At 38.0% G+C, this 21,992-nt stretch overlaps 2 protein-coding genes across 2 annotated transcripts in view; both read right to left on the bottom strand.

Moving 5' to 3' along the window:
• PTPRB (protein tyrosine phosphatase receptor type B) overlaps positions 1-16,474 on the bottom strand; it is a 120,979-nt gene extending 104,505 nt beyond the window's left edge. The window contains exons 1-3 of the mRNA XM_052639583.1: positions 16,420-16,474; positions 14,791-15,186; positions 4,961-5,211 (exon numbers count right to left, since the gene is read on the bottom strand). Of these exons, the coding sequence (XP_052495543.1) occupies positions 4,961-5,211; positions 14,791-15,186; positions 16,420-16,474 (702 nt within the window). The remainder of the gene's footprint in view (positions 1-4,960; positions 5,212-14,790; positions 15,187-16,419) is intronic.
• Positions 16,475-17,960: 1,486 nt separating this feature from the next.
• The window catches only part of PTPRR (protein tyrosine phosphatase receptor type R), a 275,894-nt gene continuing 271,862 nt past the window's right edge, over positions 17,961-21,992 (bottom strand). Inside the window, exon 14 of the mRNA XM_052640206.1 lies at positions 17,961-18,339. Coding sequence (XP_052496166.1) covers positions 18,246-18,339 — 94 coding nt within the window. The 3' untranslated portion in view covers positions 17,961-18,245. The remainder of the gene's footprint in view (positions 18,340-21,992) is intronic.

The raw sequence follows: 21,992 nt of genomic DNA, 5'->3' as shown, positions 1-21,992 counted from the left end.
AGGATGAGATGGTTAGTTAACATCACCAAGTCAGGATGCACATGAGTCTGAGCAGCTCCAGCAGATAGTGAAGGGCAGGGAAGCCTGGTGTGCTACAGTCCATGGGGTCACAGAGTCACTTAGCGACTGAACAGCAACAGAGTACTGATCCTGTGCTCAGTGATTTTGACGACAACATGCTCTCTATGTGCCTCTGTAACACCACCTTTGGTTTCAGACGCCCCACAAAGTCTGGCAGATAGTAGGTGCTCAATGAATTAGCATGGAATCATGACTGGATTGAAGTGATAATAATTCCGAAGTTTCTTTAAAATACTGATCTTGGGTGAAAGTTGGAATCATGTCCAACTTTCCATCCTGTCCCATCTCAGCTCCTCCATGCCCATCCCTTCCTCCCTCCTCCCCACCTGTTATTAGGTTAATTCCTGTACTCTGTGAAGCTCAAATCAGATATTCTGTCCACCAGAAGACGTTACTTAAAACCTCCGCAAGGCCAGGAACCTCTCTTTTGTATTCCACCCAAACCCAAGTAATCTCCATCCCCCTCATCACCGCAGCAGATGGTGAGTTTCTTCAGGGCAACAACCTGTCATTCACCTTTGAGTCCCAGTAAATACAGCAACCACAGCTATTACTTCTTAAGTGCTTACTAAGGATCAGGTACTGTGTTAAGCATTTTATAGGCCTTCTCTCTCCCAGTCCTCACAATAGCCCTAAGAGGTAGAGATTCATTTTAATAGATGAGGAAACTGAAGCTGGTCACTAGCTAGTAAGAGGAATTCAGGCCTTTGACTTCAAAGCCTGAGTTCTTTTTTTTTTTTTCTTCACTATTTTTTTTTTAATTTTTATTTTTACTTTATTTTACTTTACAATACTGTATTGGTTTTGCCATACATTGACATGAATCCACCACGGGTGTACATGTGTTCAAAGCCTGAGTTCTTAACCACTGTGTTTTGATACTAGTTAAGTTTTCAAGAAATATTATTATTTGTTGAATGTATGAACATTTTCCAAAGTCACTAGACAGTCATTTTTTTTTTTTTTTTTGGTGGGTGAGGGTGGAGAGTTGAAGAGTAATTGAGAGATGAAACAGGAGAAATTACGAAGGAAAAAATGTGTATATAATTAGTCCCTGAATAAAATTCTCTCTCTCTCTCTCACTCTCTCCTTATATATCATAAAAGAAACATATTGAACACTAGATACACATAAACTTCCAACACTTGGTGCTTCATCTGGAAGCTCATATAAACCTTAGCATGAATTTCCCTTAGGAAAAATTAAAACTCAAGAGACAAAAAAACCCAACAGAGTGTTTATCACAATCCAAGGCTGCAAACCCAGCTCTGGGCTGGATCACATGAGCTCTGTAACACAGGACTGGGTTGCTCCTGGAACTCTAGAGCTGGCTGTCCTTGATTCATCCCGGTAAAGCTCAGCCACATCTAGGAGCTTCCTATATGTTTGTTTCACAATGGTAAAACTTGGGCAAAAATGAGGCAATATTCTTTTTTGCTAAAATACAGCCTTATAGTGTTCAGGCAGATATGTTTCTATTGATTATAGTTTTTATTTGGCATGTGTTTTATTTGATGCCTTTTTTTTTTTTTTTGGTACTGATCTTTCTCTCTCTCTCTCTCTCTATATATATATATATGCTTGCTGTTGTTGTTGTCGTCTTGCCACTAAGTTGTGTCTGACTCGTTTGTAACCCCATGAACTTAGCCCTCTAAGCTCCTCTGTCCATGAAATTCTCCAGGCAGGAATACCGGATTAGGTTGCCATTCCCTTCACCCGGGGTTCTTCCTGACCCAGGGATCTAACCTGCGTCTCCTGTACTGCAGGCAGATTCTTTAACATTTGAGCCACCTGCTGCTGCTGCTGCTAAGTCGCTTCAGTCGTGTCCGACTCTGTGCGACCCCATGGGCTGCAGCCTACTAGACTCCTCCATCCATGGGATTCTCCAGGCAAGAGTACTGGAGTGGGGTGCCATTGCCTTCTCCATTGAGCCACCTGGGAAGCCTATAAGTTCTAAGTAAGTTCAGTCGCACAGTCATGTCTGACTCTTTGTGATCCCATGGACTGCAGCACGCCAGGCTTCCCTGTCCATCACCAACTCCCGGAGCTTGCTCAAACTCATGTCCATAGAGTCAGTGATGCCATTCAACCATTTCATCCTCTGTTGTCCCCTTCTCCTCCTGCCTTCAATCTTTCTCAGAATCAGGGTCTTTTCTAATAAGCCAGTTCTTCACATCAGGTGACCAAAGTATTGGAGTTTCAGCTTCAACATCAGTCCTTCCAATGAATATTCAGGACTGATTTTCTTTAGGATTGACTGGTTTGATCTCCTTGCAGTCCAAGGGACTCTCAAGAGTCTTCTCCAACACTACAGTTCAAAAGCATCAATTCTTCAACACTCAGCTTTCTTTATAGTCCAACTCTCACATCCATACATGGCTACTAGAAAAGGCTTATATATACGGATAAAAATAGTACATATATACTGATATCAACACACACACACACACACACACACAGCCTCTTGATGAGGATGAAAGAGGAGAGTGAAAAAGCTGGCTAAAACTCAACATTAAAAAAACTAAGATCATGGCATCTGGTCCCATCATTTCGTGACATAGAAAGGGAAAAAAGTGGAAGCAGTGACAGATTTATTTTCTTGGGCTCCAAAATCACTGTGGACAGTGACTGCCACCATGAAATTGAAAGACACTGTACCTTGGAATGAAAGCTATGACAAACCTAGACAGTGTATTAAAAAGCAAAGACATCACTTTACTGACAAAGATTCATATATTCAAAGCTATGGTTTTTCCAGTAGTCAAGTATGGATGTGAGAGTTGGACCATAAAGAAAGGTAACCACTGAAGAATTGATGTTTTCGAATTGTGGTGCTGAAGAAGATTCTAGAGAGTCCCTTGAACTGCAAAGAGATCAAACCAGTCAATCCTAAAGGAAATCAACCCTGACTCTTCATTGGAATGACTGATGCTGAAGCTGAAGCTCCAATACTTTGGCCACCTGATGTGAAGAGCTGACTCATTGGAAAAGACCCTGATGCTAGGAAAGATTGAAGGCAAAAGAAGAAGTGGGTGGCAGGTGAAGAGATGTTTAGATAGCATCACTGACTCAGTGGACATGAGTTTGAATAAACTCTGGGAGATGGAGAAGGACAGAGAAGCCTGGAGTGCCTGGGGTGCCCCGTGGGGGTCTCAAAAGAGTCAGACATGACTTAGGGACTGAACAACAGCAACATATACACAAAATACACACATCAGAACAGAAAAAAAGTAGGTATAAATATTCAAGCTCAGCTCTAAGAATCCTCTTATAAACTGGTGTTAGAATGCAGTTTTAGTCAAGGCACATTCAGCCAGAATGAGAAGGTGCTTCACCAGAAAGTGTTCAATTTCCCAAGCAAGCAGTGAAACTGTCACTGACATCAGTGGTTGAAAGGGCTCAGGGCTTGGAGATTTAGGGAGACCCCAGGGCCAGTTCATGATGACACCCTTAAGTAACAGCTCTCCTGCTCCTTTTCCCTGTCTTTCCTTCCCACTTTCCAAGCCCAGATATATCTGAAACCATGAAGATCAAGCTTGGAGAGGTGAGTATATAGCTGGTGAGATGTGAGAGAATTTGAAGATACTCCCTTTTCCCCTATTTCAAGACCAAGCTTGGTGGGGTGATGGAAGGGAGAAGCTAACATTTCAATTGAATTTAGGGTTTGAGTTTTTTCTTGAAATGCTATTTATGCTAATAGGCTGACAGTGATTATTGAGCTTTAAATTGATTAAAGAGTGTCCAGAAAAGTCATGAGGCCTTCTGAACTCTTCAGAGACAATGCAAGAAATAGGCTGGAGGGCAGATTTATAGCACTGGCTCTATTTGTTTTGCAATCAATAATGAGGTATGGGTTCACTAGCCAGGAGTCATGTGCAATTTTAATTTCTGCACAATGCAAAAGAAAACAGAGCACTAAAATGGTTAAGTCACATGCATAGTGTTGAGCTTTTACTTTCTTTAAATTACTTGGGTTGCTTTTGTGTGTGTTGATGTGCTCAGTCATGTCTGACTCTTCGTGACGCCACAGACTACTGGCAGCCAGCCTCCTCTGTCTATGGAATTTTCCAGGCAAGAATACTGGAATGGGTTGCCATTTCCTCCTGCAGAGAATCCTCCCGACCTAGGGATCGAACCCACTGTCTCTGCATCTCTTGCATTGGCGGGTGGATTCTTTACTGTTGCACTCCCTGGGAAGCCTTCAGGTTGCTTATTATGAAACAGCTAAATACTGCCAAATGAAACCTTAGCTTTTAAAATGTGCTTTAATTACAGCTATTGTCTAAAATGATGGCCTAAAACCCTGAATGGAAAGCAAAGCCAAAGAGGTGAACACCTGAAATGGAAACGCTATGTGAGCAGATTCTACAGCCGTGTCCTGGCTGCTCCTCAGCCATTTACCTGTCCTCTTGTGGATGCTGATGTAGAATTGCTATGTGACTCAGCTTATCCTTGTCCATCTTCACAAATCTGTTATAATGATTCCTGAATCTTCCATTGCTTTGTGACTCTCTCCCCTCCCTTATAAGCATAAATGATTGTGACCTATATGCAGGGGGACCTGCAAGTTACTGACTGTAATTTTTACTTCCTGATTTTAATTCTTGTAAGACTATGAACCCTGACTTCAGTTCAGAAATGTGGCCAGTCTACAGGAGTTATAATTATCTTCAGCTTATAAAGGGGTAGCCATTTAAATTCTACCTCCAAGATTGTCTCATTATGCAAAATGCCTTCATATACAATTAACAACAAAGACACAGAGTACCTCATCACCCACTTGAGTAGCATTATTTCCAGCAAAGCCAGTCTTTTCAAGCAATGGGCTTTCTGAGGCCCTCCCAAGACACACTCCATACACTCCTTTCTCCTCACTTACCTCTTCCGTGGTGCTGGAGAAGGGTGGAGTAGTCCAGGGAACCCAAGATGTCATTCCAGCCATCCATAGACTGGGATGCTCCCTCTGGCTGCTGTTCTGGCTGTAGTTTTCCGGGGTACTTCTGGTGAAGGCCTCGGTGGTATTTCTAATAATGTGTCCCGGGCTATATGGAAGTGCATTAAAAGTAGTGGGGGTCTGGGGAGGAGCTGTGTTTCTAATGCTCCTTACCGAGACTTCAGTTCCTGGGCCAGCTGAAGTAAAGAAAGGACAGGAGCTAAAATTACCCTCATGTTCTATACAGTCTTCATATAAAAACAGTTTTTCTTAGAAAAAGACTGCTTTGACAATGGGCATGTATTTTTCAGTTACACGAAAAATAGAAGATAGTTGGAGTGTGACCATACTCACTTGCCCTGTCTGTGTCACCTGTCTTTTATCCATCTCTCCAGTTTACAAGGTGCAGGGAGAATTATGGAAACTGTGCTATCACGGATAAACACAAAAAGAGGCTCAAGATGGAAAAGGTCTTTTTATAATTTAGCAAGATGTAAATATCAGCTGTTCTCTTAAATGTTAATAAAATAACCATGACCATTAAGCATCTTTTCCTTGAGATGTGGAGGATTGTTCAGGGTACCCTGTATATGCGGTTGCCAGATGTAGCAAATAAAAATATGTGATGCCCAGTTAAATTACTATTTCACATAAATAACCAAAGGCTCAGTATATTTAATATATCCTCAATATACAACATTACAAAGATTATATTATATTGTATGCTAGGAATATGCTTATACTAAAAATTGTCATTTATCTGAAATTCAAACGTACCTGAGTATGGTATATTTTATCCAGCAACCCTACCTGTACATCTACTAAAGCTTTGATAAATGTTTGGACATTCTCCCTAGTTTCTGTTTGCTTTTATCTTCCTGAATTCTGTGCCACTAACTATCACTGCCATTGTGCCTGGCATATCTAGAGATGTACTCATTCCTGGGATGTCTTCTATAGGACAGATCCAACTGTACTATTAGTAATATGCCTTTACAACAGACTCCAAGAAGCAGTCTTAATTCTGCACTATTAATTGATTTAAGTGCTAGAATGTCCTTTTACACAGATACTATTGTTGGAATGCAAAAAACTCTATATGTGGAGATTAGTATTTTGGCTATTTCGAGCTTTGGCCAGTGTCAGTCCCCTGAGTTGATTACTACCTAAAACAATTTTAGCTCTCATATCCTCAGAAAGAAAAAAGGTTTAATGGTGAGGTGAGGGCAGAGACAAGCTTCCATATACCTAGCATGTAATTACGTGCCTTCGCATGTCAACCTATGTTTACTCTTCTTCACTAAGCAGCAGTTGGTAAGTTCTCTTCTTGAGAACTATTTTTTTTAGTCAGTTTATAGAATTAATTCAATGGATGAAACAAGACTTTCCTCAAGTTAGGCAAATGATCAAAGCACTCCTGAAATTTCTTTTGCAAATAACATAGTTTATCACCATTGCAAGTAGCTTTGGGATGGATTTCTTATGGACAAAATTCTGCTCTTCTGTAACTGTCTTTAATTAACCTTCTAAATGTATTTTTAAAACACTCCAAACCAAACAAGTTCATTTTCCAGTTTAGGACACCACCTTTTTCCAAAGAAAGAACCTACAGAATATTCAAGTCTGGTACCCCTTCATTTTGTGTCTATGTTTTAACTTGTGCTATTTAAAAAAACAGGAAGGAAACTTTAGTCTTAACATTTAATTTCCAAATTTTGTGAATTTCAAAACAAACTTTGTTAGGCATCACAATCTCCTTTGGAACTTGCTGGAATATTGAAGCCTTACTACCCCACTCCCTACCTCCAAATTATGACCCAGTATATCTGGCGTGGGATTTAGCACACGCATTTCTAATACATTTCTCAGGTGTAATATACATCTAAGTATATAATTTTGTCCATATGTACAATATGAGCCAAAGCTGAATTCTAATCATGTCTTATGTGGGAATTGAAGAATTATGAAGCGGATGAAAAGAAAGAAAAATCCATCATAGAAATATATAAGGTGATTAAAATAATTTCACCTTTCCATTGCCTGAACTCTTTGTTGAAATGAGTGTTATGAAATTATACTAAAAATAGTAGATCTCTGTGTGTTTTGGGTTCTATAATTCTTCTGATGTTCTTTTAAAAGATATATACATTTTACAGTTTATGAAATAACAAGATGTGTTTTGACAAATGCAAGGAAAAGTTCCTACACAATGGAACAATATGTTGAAGCTATTTTTAAAAAGCTTTATTGTACCATTGCTATTACATTGTTTCCACATTATACACAATTCCTCTTAGAACACAATTCAAAATAAGGCGGACCATCCTAGGTCCAATCTAAGAACTTTAGTACTTAATGTAGAAAAAATAAAGCTTAGCACTTAGAGCTCACCTATAAGATGATTTGCAATGACTATGTCATATCAAGACCATATTTCTAATGAATTTCTTTAAAAAGCAATATGCATTTTAATTTATTAATTCATCTATGATTGCCTCAGAAATAATCAATAATAGAAATGGAATTTTTGTATAATGATAGTGGAGACAATACACACTTTGTTAGTTTCCCTCTTTTAAATGATTTAAAAAAAAGTTCAAGCATATTGAAAGCAAGAACTTGAATAAAACTCATTTTGAAGATATAAAATTTAAATTATATTGATACTTTCTATTCTGTAGGAAGATGCCAAATGTAATGTGCCCTTTAAAAGTGGGAAAGCAATCTGGAAAGGAGATAAATGAAACAGAAGATACCTTAGAAAATTGATTATTTGTATATATATATTTATACATAAATATTTAAATTGATATACAAGATATATTAAATAAGATTTGACTAGAATAAGGTGAAAGGTCTGGGCATTATAATATTCTGAATAATTATTAGAAATGTTAAAATGAATAAAATTTCAGAAAATGTAGTCAATGAAATAAAGAATACATTTAAAAATACACACGCCTAAAATTTGAAAAAGTGAGTTAGAAAGTAAAAAAATTTGAAAAGAGTACCAAAGATGGAGAATTTACAAAAAATAGGAGGCATAACAATCAAGAAGGCATAATCAGGGGTTATTTTTTTTTAAGAAACTTAAAAAAGATGCAAGATTAGGAAAAAGTAAAATTAATAAATGGAAATTGATACCAAGACATAGGACAGTAAAACATCAAAGCATAGCATAATAAAAAATTTAGATTAAAAAATGAAAGTTTAGCCAATCAAAGAAATGCTTTTCAATAGCCAATTACTACTCAACTACTGTACTATGGTTTGTTATATGACGAGGAATCTGGTTTATCCTAATGTCCCATGTTTTCTTTTGGGAAAATGCACACACAAACAATGGAAAAGGATGAAATGGTGGTGTAGAAGGATGGAAGGATAAGAATGGTTTATTAGTTCATGGCTATGAGGCTTTGGGGGAGACATGCTCAGCCAGAGCCTAAACAGGGTTAGGGCAAAAGCAGGTGGAAAGTGGGTGAATAACTTGGTGTGCCCAGGGCTGGCTCATCTGTTAGGCACAACACAAACACTGCCTAGGGCTCATGATTTTTAGGGTCCATCACATGATTTAATTTCTTTGAAAATAATTTTTAACAAAGAATGTTCAGGGTCAAAGAAAATGTAAAATTTTTTTCACACATTGTGAATAAATGAGAATGCTAGGACCCATGATAATCTATTAATTTATTTCATTTCTTTTTTCCCAATGGAGGAAGGAACCCACAAAGATGTAAGAGCACAGGACCCATGAAAGTCATATGCAGCCTTGGGTGTGCCCTGGTAAGTTTAATGATGTGTCACAGGCTGAAAATCGTTGAGCAACTCCGGATGCTATGTTAGACATTTTTCAATGATCATAGAAAGCATATATTAATACTCAATGACCAGATGATTTTCAATGATCATGTAAATAAATGGTTAATTGCAAAGTCTATGTTGTTATAATGATGCAAGGAGGAAACTCTAAAATGTCTGTGACAGCCAATTTGGTCAGAGTCTGTGTATACAAAGACACTTTCTGTTTTGCTTTGTTCATTTCCCATCAAGCTCTCTGTATTTACAAGCACTACTACCAATCACTAGAGGAAATAGCTGCTAACACCCAGTGTCCCAAGAGCATATATGATTGCTTACCTAGTACAATGCTTATGCATTTTATACCCTCATCCATATGACTACAATGAAACAATTACTTTAACCAGCAGGTATATCAAGCCAGCCAACAATACGATTTACTTCAGCAGTGAGATCTCAGTAGTGATTTTACTAACTCAGCCATATCAGGGACACTTGAAAATATGTCTGGAAAAATTTGCTTGTCCTCAGACAAAAATGAAATCTGAATGAATGAATCTGTAGCAGATGTGGAATAAATGTTGATTGGTTGGCTGACATATACAATGTTACTCTTCATACAATATGAAACATCTTAGTGAAAGTAACAATTTTAGACAGTCATCCTGGATGTTTATACTTGTAAGGAGACTTGGAATTCCTTGGAAAAGGTATCCAAACCACAGATGGAATTTTGTACTCTTCATTTGGAAGTCCTAGAACTATTTGAGTGTGGTCTACCGTCAGTAGATTGGTGCTGGTGTTGTGGAACCCCTTTTCAAGTTTAGAATGTTTTAATTTTCCTGTCTTAAGGATTATTTGCTTAGATATGCTTGCAGATATGTAATATCCCTTGAGAAGATTTCTCTGTTACTCATGTAAAAGAGGGGGCCCAATGAATGAGTTATTTCCCATATCGTGTAGGTCCATAAAACTTCAATAATTCGGTCCCCGTAACCTGTGTTGTCTATTTGTGGGGCTAAGACTTTTCTTGTTGGAATAGATAATACTGTAACTGTTAATGGCTTGGTGGGTTTAAAAATTCTGCTTGATATGGGAAGAAGAGAAAACCAATAATCAGGACTTCATTAGTGGTATAAAAATATCCTTAGCTTTCCTTAATTGTTCCTATTATTCTGATGTGCATGCTCAGTCGCTCAGTTGTGTCCAGCTCTTTGTGACCCCATCCACGGGACTTTCCAGGCAAGAGTATACTGGAGTGGGTTGCATTTCCTCCTCCACGAGATCTTCCCAACCCAGGGATCAAACCCTTGTCTCCTGGATTTTCTACCACAGAAGAGCCACCTGGGAATTATTGTAATTCTGATATTTAACACCTTTTAGAAGTTGAGACACATTTAGCCAGCACTTGTTGACCATGGGAACCATGATTACCTTAAAAGGAGATAAAGATTTCTAAGTTATGATTCCTGCTCTAAAGAGGTTTATAGCATAATAGTTGAGTCTTTCTAACTTTTTTCTTTTGCATCTCCTGTATATACAAACGACTTAGTCATGGAGAAAAAAAATGTTTAACTGAATTTTAAGTGAACTTTCCTAGGAATGTACAAGTACCGCTCGCCCAAAGTGTAGGCTGATATAATTTTCCTTTTAGTTTATAGGATTTTTCCTAGCAGGAAGCCCTTAGGAGTGCCATCTTTCAAGAGTTTGTAAATTAGAAATTTGGACCTCAGAATGCATTTTTACTCTCAGAGCAATAATAATCTTAAAAAGTCAAATGTGTCATTATATAAAATTGCTATATGCTTGGGAGTAGAATAAAATTTGGTTTTTCCTTATTGCTTTATTGATGATTGCCTTGCGTGAATTTATAGAGACTGAGAAATGATGCACAAAACATTTCTAAATGCTATACTCAGCACAGTGACTCCAAAGATGTGGCTATACGGAGGAAATATTTGAATCTGTCAATCACTTGTTTTATTGACATATTGCTGAAGGTAAGATGGTTCCCAGAGAGCTGGATATCTGGCAACTGACTGACAAAAGAATATATAGGAAAAAGGAAATTTTGTCATTTTAGCCAGATATATTGGCATTTTGGAAGCAATGCTTTTTATTACTCTCTACTCAGAATAAGAGCTATAAGGCTCTAATTTAAAAAATTGATCTTAAAAGTTTTTTTTAAAATAAGAGTCTGTCTACCATATACATTATTTTTTTTTTGTAGGAGGGGATCCAAAATGAATTTGTGTAGTATATTCTTTAAGGGTAAACTTAAAATTCAGAGGGAATGGTAAAAAATCTACATCCATCTTTTCTTTAACTTGGTAATCTACTATGATCCTGGTGATCCTGGTTCTACATAATCTATATATTCTTTTTAATTGGATTCCCACGAATTAGGTCCCATTAAACTCTATTCTGGGCTTCCCTTGTGGCTCAGCTGGTAAAGAAGCTGCCTGCAATGTGGGAGAGCTGGCTTCAATCCCTGGGTTGGGAAGATCCCCTGGAGAAGGGAAAGGCTACCCACTCCAGTATTCTGGCCTAGAGAATTCCATGGACTCTATAGGCCATGGGGTCGCAAAGAGCGACAGGACTGATCGACTTTCACTCACAAACTCTATTCTATTTGTTCCATAAATGGTTGTTTTAAGGGGTTTTACAGAAATATATGAAAAGTTGAAAAGATAGGTTAATTTTACATTCCTCTCCTAATAAAAATCATTGCAGTAGCACTGATTATTTGAGGAAATCTGACCCTAGTACAGTTTCTTCTCTTAAAAACCTTCTTATTAACTTTTGAATCTAATTTTGACCCACTTTGGAAACCTATTTGATTCATCCTATTATAGAGGGGCTTGAGTAAAGGAGAGGAAGAAGAAAAAAGACATCTTAGAATGAAGCACAGTTAAATTATGACAAAATTCAGTGGGCATTCAAAGAAATGTTTAAAAAATTTAAGAAGTATTGAGTTAGAAAAAAACACTATCATTTAATGTGACACCCTGGCAAGAATATATATTGGAGGAAGGGATATTTTTTTTCTACTCACACTCTATTATAACCAACTATTTACTTATTTGCCTTCCCATTATCCTAAGGAGCAAGATATATTTAGTGATTCTCAGGTTTGGCTGCATATTGGAAGTATTTAAAAATATAATTCCTGAGTTAGTTGACCTAGAGGATGAAGCCAGGATATTAATACTATTTCACGTTCCTATTGTATTCTGATGTAAAGCTTGGGTTGAGAATCACTGGTGTAGGGTACTTCGGTTACTAGCACAAGTTCTGGCACCTAGTAGGTAGTAGAGAAATATTACTTAAATACTTGAATGGCATTATGAATGTTTATTCTATGAAACAAATAAGAAATATGTAGCCCAGGTTTTGACCTTCACAAGTATGCTTTTACTGATGAGCCTAATAAAAACAATACATCCTCTGCATGAACAACATGCATATTTGTGCTACTTAAAAGTATAGTATTTATTAACTCTTAAGAAAAGGCATTGGAGTTCATTCATTACAAACATCTACATGAAATTTAACATTTCACAATGAACTCTCTAGAAAATCAGTGAGTGTTCATGCTGTGGGTCAACCAATATCATTCTGTACAGTTAGAGAAGAAAAAAGTCTGTTGGCAAAAGTATATGTTGCACCTATGTATATTCAAATATAAGATACTTTTTTGTATTGGAATTGTTCATATTTTAACTCTGCTTTTTCTAGAGGTCCATTTTTTTCCCCCAACACACATTATCAGGCATTTTGGATATGGCATGTTCAGTGGTTAACTGCAAGTAGTCTATTATATCTGGTTTACTTTTGAAATGAAATATATCATTAGACATGTTTTGTGTGAAGGTTAAAAGAAATAGTTTTTCCATGGATTATCTTCCATCTTGAATAACCCATATCTATTGAATTCATATGTGCTTTTTAAAAGTTCTAATGAAAGAATATTCTTCTAAGGTTTGATTGGGAGTTGGGGAGGAATCTCACTGCTTGGGTATAACCATACACCATACAACCGAAATATTTACAATGTTCCTGTGTTGTTTGGCTTCCCTAGTGGCTCAGAGGTTAAAGCGTCTGCCTGAAATGCGGGAGACCCGGGTTCAATCCCTGGGTCAGGAAGATCCCCTGGAGAAGGAAATGGCAACCCACTCCAGTACTCTTGCCTGGAGAATCCCATGGAGGGAGGAGCCTAGTAGGCTACAGTCCATGGGGTCGCAAAGAGTCGGACACGACTGAGCGACTTCACTCACTCACTCTGTGTTGTTTAGGATAGGCCTAGCTAGATGAACTACAGGAAAGGAACTGTTTGGATGGTGCTATGTGATGTATTCTCCCTGATAAAGTTGAATTTCATAATTAAATTTTATATTTTCTATCTTATTCTCATATCAGAAGTTTTTATAAGAACAGATACTCTTCTTGTACTGTAGAAGAGCCCATTTAATTGGCACCTACTTAGATGTTTAATTTATCAAGTGAGTGAGTGAGTGATGTAAAACTGTTCAAAGATCAGTGTGGTGAAAAAACTCATATAAGTCTCAAAAATTAAGACCTAATAAAAAGATTTAAATGTACAGTGGATGCTGATCCTGAAATGAGGCTATGAATCAAAATTATTTGGGGAACTTTTTAAAAAACATCCAGTATCTTGCCCAAATATAGGTTTCTTGGAATCAAATCTTGGAAACAACAATAAAGGAAGAAATGATAGCAATGACTCATTTTACTCCTTCTTTACACCAGGTGATTCTGAATGTAGCCAATTGGGCAAGAATCCTATGGATGAGCATTTGGAAACTACTATAAAATGGGACATATATTGGACAAGGTATCAAGAATTGGGTCTCAACAAAGTCCTACTGTATAGCACATGGAACTCTGCTCAGTGTTATGTGGCAATCTGGATAGAGGGGAATTTGGGGGAGAATGGATACATATGTATCTATGGCTGAGTCCCTTCACTGTTCAGCTGAAACTATCACAATGCTGTTTGCTAATCAGCTATACTCTAACGTAAAAAAAAAAAGGTAAAAAAAAAAAAAACAACCTGGGTTCTAATCTATACCTCTGCTTCTTAATTATTTGGGACAATTCACTTTACCTTGACAAATTTTAATCTTAAGGAAGGGCTTCATTTCTAGATAATTCTCCAGTTATTTATAGCTAGTGTGTAGCAATTCTTTTATCCTCCATGACTTCCTAAAGCAAACCTCTAATAAAGGAGTAAAAAAGCAATAAGATGATTAAGTAAAATAGAAAATTAAGCTGTATCGACAAATAAAAATTCCTAGTCTAGGACTGAACTGTATGTTGTACCAGAAATTTATGCATGTGTATACAAGTTTTGATATGTCCATCATCTAGGTTATATTCATCAATGATCAACAAATTAGAAGATTCTATGGCTGCACATTAGTTCATAACATTTCAAAGATACTGCCTCCAGAAAAACTACCCCTAAACATTAGTACAAGAGATTTGCAAAAGCATAACTTATTATCTTCCCAGTTTTATCAAGCACCATTTTGATGTTCTAATAGCTCCTCATAATCAGAGAACAGAAGTGTCTACATCAGCAAAATTATTAATTTCCTTATCATTGCCTTTAGTTATTACCTGTGTATGCTATACACAGATTTACATTCCCATATCTAGTAATAAGTGCTTAACGTTTGACACAAAAGAGAAGCTCAAGAAATATTTGTTGAATTAATAGAAGAAGCAAGAAAAAAAAAGGAAGGAGGCATGAGAGATAGACAGAAAAAGGAAAGTTGGGCTTATTTTAACGAAGATAATGAAGTTTTCCAAGTTGGTGTGTACCACACAATCCATTTCCATTAGCTTATGAATCTTCCATTAGAATTTTGTTGGAGCATGTGGACTTCCCTTGAATGCAAAACAGCAAGATATTTAACAGAACTTTCAGAATCAATTCTGAAAGAAGAACTCACCTTTTTTAGAGCAGAGGCTTTCATTGACTGGCTTTCCCTCCTCGTTGACATCTATTTTCATCCAGCTATGGAGGTACTTTCTGCCCTTCTTGACCACTACCCTGGAGCCTTGTTTCTTGAGAAAGAGAGAGGCATTTTCCACCTCAAGGAACCCTTCCTTCTCATAGCAAGTCCATCGAGGAGCCTGGGAGCAGGGGGCAAAGATGGCGGCCCGGCCAGGGCCACCAGAGGAATTGGAGATGCCCAGGCACAGAGCAGATTTAACATGAAGGAGCTTTCCATCCTCAGTCCACATCCACTGCTGGTTCTGGTTTGTCCTACTGCACAAGTCCATGACCACTCTCTTATTTTTGAAAAGACACTGTTGTTTCTGGACATGGACAATCTGAAAACCCTCTGGAAGATGAGAAGCTCATCAAGTGCTATGCAGCAAACCATAAAACCCACCAGAAAACAAAGCAACCCACCCACAAATCAGCCTGGTCAAAATACAAGGTTTACTTATCTTTTGCAATTGCTATCATTTAAAGTGAATAGTTCCAGATTCAACACATGTGATTTAAAAATCCCAAAGCAAACAATGCAAAAATGTCACACTTAGCTTCTTTTCTTTTCCTTTCACATGGTTTAGGGAAGAAAATACGCCCCCATTGAAATAATGAAAGGAAGCTTGGAAAAGAAACTAAACCATCCAAAGAATACGGTGAGATATTTTAGCCTAAATATTTAAATGCTAAAGTTATATAAAATCCAATTCCCATTTTAACCATTTCACTCCTCCCACCTCACCTCCATTCTCCACTCTAAAGAAACACTCCATTTTCCAATTCTTAAGTTACCACTGCAATAAGTGTTTGTATACAAATGGATGAGTTTGAATACAGTTTTTGAAAATTAAGTATATTTATCCCAAAATAAAACAAAATTTTCCCTTTTTATAAGCACATTCTCCTAGCTAATAGTAACTAATTAAAGTATTGATTACACAAATCAAGTTTTTATAATACTATAGAGAGGAATTTTTCTATTTTGTGACAGTATCTACAGTCTTCCCTCAAATGCTAATAAGAGAAAACTGAATACCCAATTGTTAAACATCAGATTAAAAAGTGAAATATTTAGGCTCAAAAGCCATCTTCAAGGTGCTTTTACTTAATTTTCTCAGCTATTCCATTAAAATATTCAGACGTTCCAAATAACAACTCCCAAATAAAACCCACCACAGTTCCTCAACTCCCTTTAATTATATATATTTTCTTTATTTAACACAAAGGAAACCAAACTATAACTTGACAGAGAAAAAGCAGAAAGATGCCACAGACAGTTGCATAATAATATGTTTTCCCCACCTTGGGGTTGCTTTAGTTTCTGCTGTTCAGATGCCATTTCAGGAGCTGCCTGAGGCATTTGGAGGACACCAGAGGAGGCCATTTATTTTCTTTTGGGGAGAAATCTCAGCAGTGTGGGCATCACAGGCTCCTTTTATTCCCCCTCCTCATCGTCTCTGGCTAAACTGCCATGGAGACCTGGCTCCATTTCCGCTTTGTTTCACACACTTCTCAAAGGACAGAGACTCCTTTGCTGGCTATTGAAGAAATGCCTCAGGAAACTTGAGGCAGACCCACTCACCTGAGTTCACGAAGATGAAGCAGGTAAGAATCGCCATGTAAAATTCAGCCTCCATTTTCCACTTAACGACTGTTCATGCTTTGCTTGGGGGGAAAAAAAATTCTCCCAGATAAGAGAAGCAAAGACTAGGAAGGAAATGTGCCTTCATGGTGGGGGGAAAAGTCAGTGACGAGCACTTCCTCCTATTGAATTGTTTGGGGGAAGTTTTACACCAGTTGTCCTTTTGTCTGTTTCCTTAGAAAGAAGGGATTATGATTACTTCTCTTTTTTTTTAACGTCAAAAAAAATTCCAGCCCCCAGGAGCAGAATGAAATGTGTAAGTTTTCTTCTACCATCCCTTTGCCACACGACTAAGCTCAAGAGGGAAGAAAAGAATTGTAATCTTAGGTAATTCAATGTTCCTACAGCATTACATCTCTTCAGGTGATGTGATTCTGCCGAACAAACACCAACCACGTAATTTATGAGGGTCTCTGACGACGGATATGAAGACATAAACATGTACTGTGTGTATAATGACAGCTGGAAGTCTATCGAGGAAAACCACATAATGATGGCACTTCTAGATCACTATCACTCAAGTGATGGCAATACTACATTTTAAAATTGTCGTCTCTACTGGGGAGAGGCAGACTAAAATTACACCCATCACACTGTTGACTTCAGGCTTTCCCCCAAAGATAATGGTCTCTCTCCAAAGAAGAAAAAAAAGCACATGCCTTACTCAGCATTTAGTATTAAGAGTAGTTTATTGGCAGTAGGAAACAAAGTCAACATAGCTGCATTAAAAATTCATATGTGAGCAGAACATCTAGTGTTTGCTGAGTGTAGTTTTTTTTTTTTTTTTTAAACTTTGTCTCTTGAGGAGTAAATCGTTTCAGAGATTTAAGGATATCCATGGCAGCATCCTTTTAAAGAACCACTGGAAATGGGACAGGTTACATCAATTTCAAAGGCATCTGCCTTTTACTGGGAGAGAGATTTCAGGTAAACATTATATTCAAAAATTCTTTCTTAGTAAAAGAGAGACAAGTATTTAAAATTCTTAATACATCATAGTTGCTACAAATTTGTTTTTCCCTTTGAAAGTAAAATGACTCACAATGTAGAAATACAGTGGATAGAATTCTGAAGCAGAAACCACCTCAATGCTCAATAGTAGAGAGTAAATACATATATACCCAATGACAATCATTGTGCTCTGTAATTGTTTGATAGGAGGTACTGATAAATACACATTTAATAGGTAATATTTCAAGACACATTTCCATATAAAATAGTTACTGCTTTTGATTTTTTTTCAAAAACATGGACTTATTTGTTAAAAATCCATCATCAATCACTTGCAACTTTAGCGGCAAGATTCTGGTAACTGAGAAGGAATTAGCACTTAAAATAGGAACAGTTTAACAACTGACAGTCCATTCACAAGACAGATTTTGCAAACATTAAAGCATCTAAACACACAATAATAATTTCTTCAGCAGCTCTTCAAGGTATCATCTGATGGCATATATTTCATACATATATTCTGTGTGGCAGATAGTCAATACAGACCAAACAAATTCCTCCTTAGTAGTGTGAGAAATCAACCAAACCTCCATCAGCAGAGGACCTTCAGAATAATTTAGGGGATGCTTACAAGTGTATTCATATACACAAGAGGCTGGAGGACTTGAATATGTTGCCATCTTTCACAATCCATGCCCTGACTTGGCTTCATGGCTTCTCTTCCCTTCCACTGCAGGAAGCTCCTTCCAGAAGCCTTGAGTGGGTAATCAGCTAATCACCCCTAGAGATCAAAGGTCTGCTAAGTCTTCAGAGAATCACTGGACAGTCTCTGCTGAAAGTCTGCTCTCGTACAGGCACAGAGCATGATGCACAAATTCATACTGCTCACTGGTTTGGACCATTCCACCCCTGCAAGGAAGAGATAGTATAAGTTATTGCTAACATCCCACCATCTCAAGTAATGCAGAGACCACATTCAAGTGAAAGTGCTGTGCCAAAGACACACAGAACAGTTGGCATGGTAATTCCTTTGTTGTCCCTCTTTCCTATGTCCAGATGACCTGATAGATGATTTTAATATGCTAATATATATGAAGGGATTAACAAGTGTCTGCTACACAGTAGGCATTTGATTAATTCAACCAACATCATTATTGGGGAGGCAGTACAGCCTTATGGTTAAGTACTTGGACTTTGGAACCAGACTGTCTGAGTTCAAATCCCTCCGATGCCTGTCTTAGCAAAGGCAAATTGATCTTGGGCAAGTTCCTTAAAATGCTTTTATCTCAGTTTCATCTGCTATTGAAGTAGGAGAATAATGGGATTATTCTCACAGGATTATTGCTAGGGTTAAATAAATTCACTTCTATTTGGAGTGTTAGTATTACTTCTAATGTGCCTTATCATTCTTCTTATGTTATACATATTTATGCACTTGGATTTGATTGATGTAGGTTTACTAAACAAAACTCAACTGTAAAATGTTGCTCTTTCTACAAGTTTAAAGAACTACCTTGCAATGGTATATTTGAGTATGTTATGGGGAAAAAACTTTTGGGTGTGGTGTGCTGGGTATTTAAACACAGTGGCAGGAGATCCTTAAATGAGTTGGAAAAAGAGAATTGGTTCTTGCTTTTCCCCCTTAGTTAATGTCACTATCATCACTAGTTATTCCATGTACCATATGTTTAAGATTAGTGGAAGGTACCTAACTTCATGAGAAGTAATAACACTGCTCCTTATACGTTTATACATAAAGGAGGCATATTGAATTTTTTTTGATAATGGTTCCTTTACCTAGCAAAGCTGCTATAGTTATATAAATGTTATTTTTCCTGCTCTCTGAGTAACTGCATCCCTATTAGTAACTATGTGAAGTCTTATAAAGTCTACATAACTCTATAACCAATACTACAACAAATTTTAAACTTATTAGTTCTTCCTAGTGGCTGTTGTTACCATTCGAAATAATTGTTTTTAGGACTTTCAGCACTTCAACTTTAAAAATGAGATATATTGCTTCACTATAATGTGACTTCTAGTTAATGGTAATAGCTAAACTTGGGCTTATATCTAGGTTTACTTGCCCACTTCTATAAATATAAGCTTACAAAGTATTGAAGCAGTAAGATTTCACCCTCTTAAACAGTAGTGTTAAGTTAGAAACACTTCATCCTTCAGAACTACACTAAACAGGTCAAGCAATTCAGTTCAGTTCAGTCGCTCAGTCATGTTTGACTCTGCGATCCTGTGAACTGTAGCACGCTAGGCCTCCCTGTCCATCAACAACTCCCAGAGTCCACCTAAACCTATGTCCATTGAGTCGGTGATGCCATCCAACCATCTTATCCTCTGTCGTCCCCTTCTCCTCCTGCCCTCAATCTTTCCCAGCATTAGGGTCTTTTCCAATGAATCAGCTCTTTGTATCAGGTGGCCAAAGTATTGGAGTTTCAGCTTTAGCATCAGTCCCTCCAATGAACACCCAGGACTGATCTCCTTTAGGATGGACTGGTTGGATCTTCTTGCAGTCTAAGGGACTCTAAAGAGTCTTCTCCAACACCACAGTTCAAAAGCATCAAATCTTTGACACTCAGCTTTCTTTACAGTCCAACTCTCACATCCATATATGACCACTGGAAAAACCATAGCTTTGACTAGACGGACCTTTGTTGACAAAGTAATGTCTCTGCTTTTCAATATGCTGTCTAGGTTGGTCATCACTTTTCTTCCAAGGAGTAAGTGTCTTTTTATTTCATGGCTCCAATCACCATCTAGAGTGATTTTGGAGCCCCCAAAATAAAGTCAGCCACTGTTTCCAGTATTTCCCCATCTATTTCCCATGAAGTGATGGGACTGGATGCCATGATCTTAGTTTTCTGAATGTTGAGCTTTAAGCCAACTTCTTCACTCTCCACTTTCACTTTCATCAAGAGTTCTTTAGTTCTTCTTCGCTTTCTGCCATAAGGGTGGTGTCATCTGCATATCTGAGGTTATTGATATTTCTCCCAGCAATCTTGATTCCAGCTTGCGCTTCCTCCAGCCCAGCGTTTCTCATGATGTACTCTGCATACAAGTTAAATAAGCAGGGTGAAAATATACAGCCTTGACGTACTCCTTTTCCTATTTGGAACCAGTCTGTTGCTCCATGTCCAGTTCTAACTGTTGCTTCCTGTCCTGCATACAGGTTTCTCAAGAGGCAGGTCAGGTGGTCTGGTATTCCCATCTCTTTCAGAATTTTCCACAGTTTATTGCAATCCACACAGTTAAAGGCTTTGGCACAGTCAATAAAGCAAAAATAGATGTTTTTCTGGAACTCTCTTGCTTTATCGATGGGATACCCAAATGATGTACTTGGTAATAGAGAGGCAAATGCATGATTTTTTTGGCGACTGCAACTCATTGGCAGAAATATATCATCATTCCTTTTCCATAGAACTGCACATTTTGTTGTACTAAAGGCCACTTTCTGGTCAAAGTGTTCTTTGATCCTAAGTCGACAACAGGAGTAGCCAGCTGAGGTGATGACTTTTCTCAGCTGGATGATGACATCTGGGCACACCTAAAAACAGCAGGTGTCCGGAAGATGCTGGCTTAGACTGTGAGGCTTGGGAGAGCCAGCCACAGGAAATATTGAGGCCGCTCTAGGGAGCTGAGGGGGCACCTCCCTTCCTTTGGCGTCTGCATAGCCCATTAGGCTCCCTCTTTAAGCTGCAGACTGTCTATGGAGCCTTATACATGCTCAGTCTCCTGGGCTCTGGGTCTGTGAATTTCCTCTCACCATTTACTTCACTTTGAGACAAGATTTTCCCCTTCTTATATGTTCTGGTGAGCACTGGTATCTACATGTCCAACTGTTGAATGAATGAAGGTCAAGACTAGGTTTAATCACCGTCTTACCCCAAAAAAGTCAGCAGTGTAATTTTAAGGCTTGGAGTATACTTACTATGACATTCAGTTAACTAAGTCAAATGTTGTTTCTGCCAGTGAAGGTGGAGAAGATGTGGAAACAAACTCATTAGTTTCAGGCTAGCAAAACTCTTGTGGATATCAAGGCTTAAGGGAGGTGTATGAAAAGTGAGGTTACTTCTCACTTGTTTTGAAAAATAAAAGGGAAAGATTCGGCATCTGAGGGATCCTCAGAGGGCATGCATTCCAACTGCCAACAAAATGCTACCTTTCCAGGAGGGAGAGGTCTACACGGTAGATGGTCAGCTATTTTCTGCCGGGGGGTAGTTAGCTTTTGCCAAGGTTGGCAGGAAAACTTTTGAAGACATCAGAATGAATCTGCTCCTCTTTAACTTTCACCCGCCCCATTGGTTAAACTGAAATAACCCTAAAAGCCTTAAGGTTCCTCTTAAGAGTCATACAATAGCTCTCTAAGTGTTGGAAAACAACCATCAAAGTCTCATAATCTTTTCTTCTCTAGACTAAACATCCTGTGGTCACTCAATATTTCTATGCAGCCTGGTTTCCCTGTCACTCCCCAGTCTAGCCTCCCCTTTCATAGGCTGTTTTTATCAAGTATGACCTTCTTAGAGTGTTGTGTCTACTCCCAATGAGAT

Source organism: Budorcas taxicolor, chromosome 5, assembly GCF_023091745.1.
Source record: "Budorcas taxicolor isolate Tak-1 chromosome 5, Takin1.1, whole genome shotgun sequence".
Classification (NCBI taxonomy): Eukaryota; Metazoa; Chordata; class Mammalia; order Artiodactyla; family Bovidae; genus Budorcas; species Budorcas taxicolor.
This window is presented reverse-complemented; position numbering and strand designations above follow the sequence as displayed.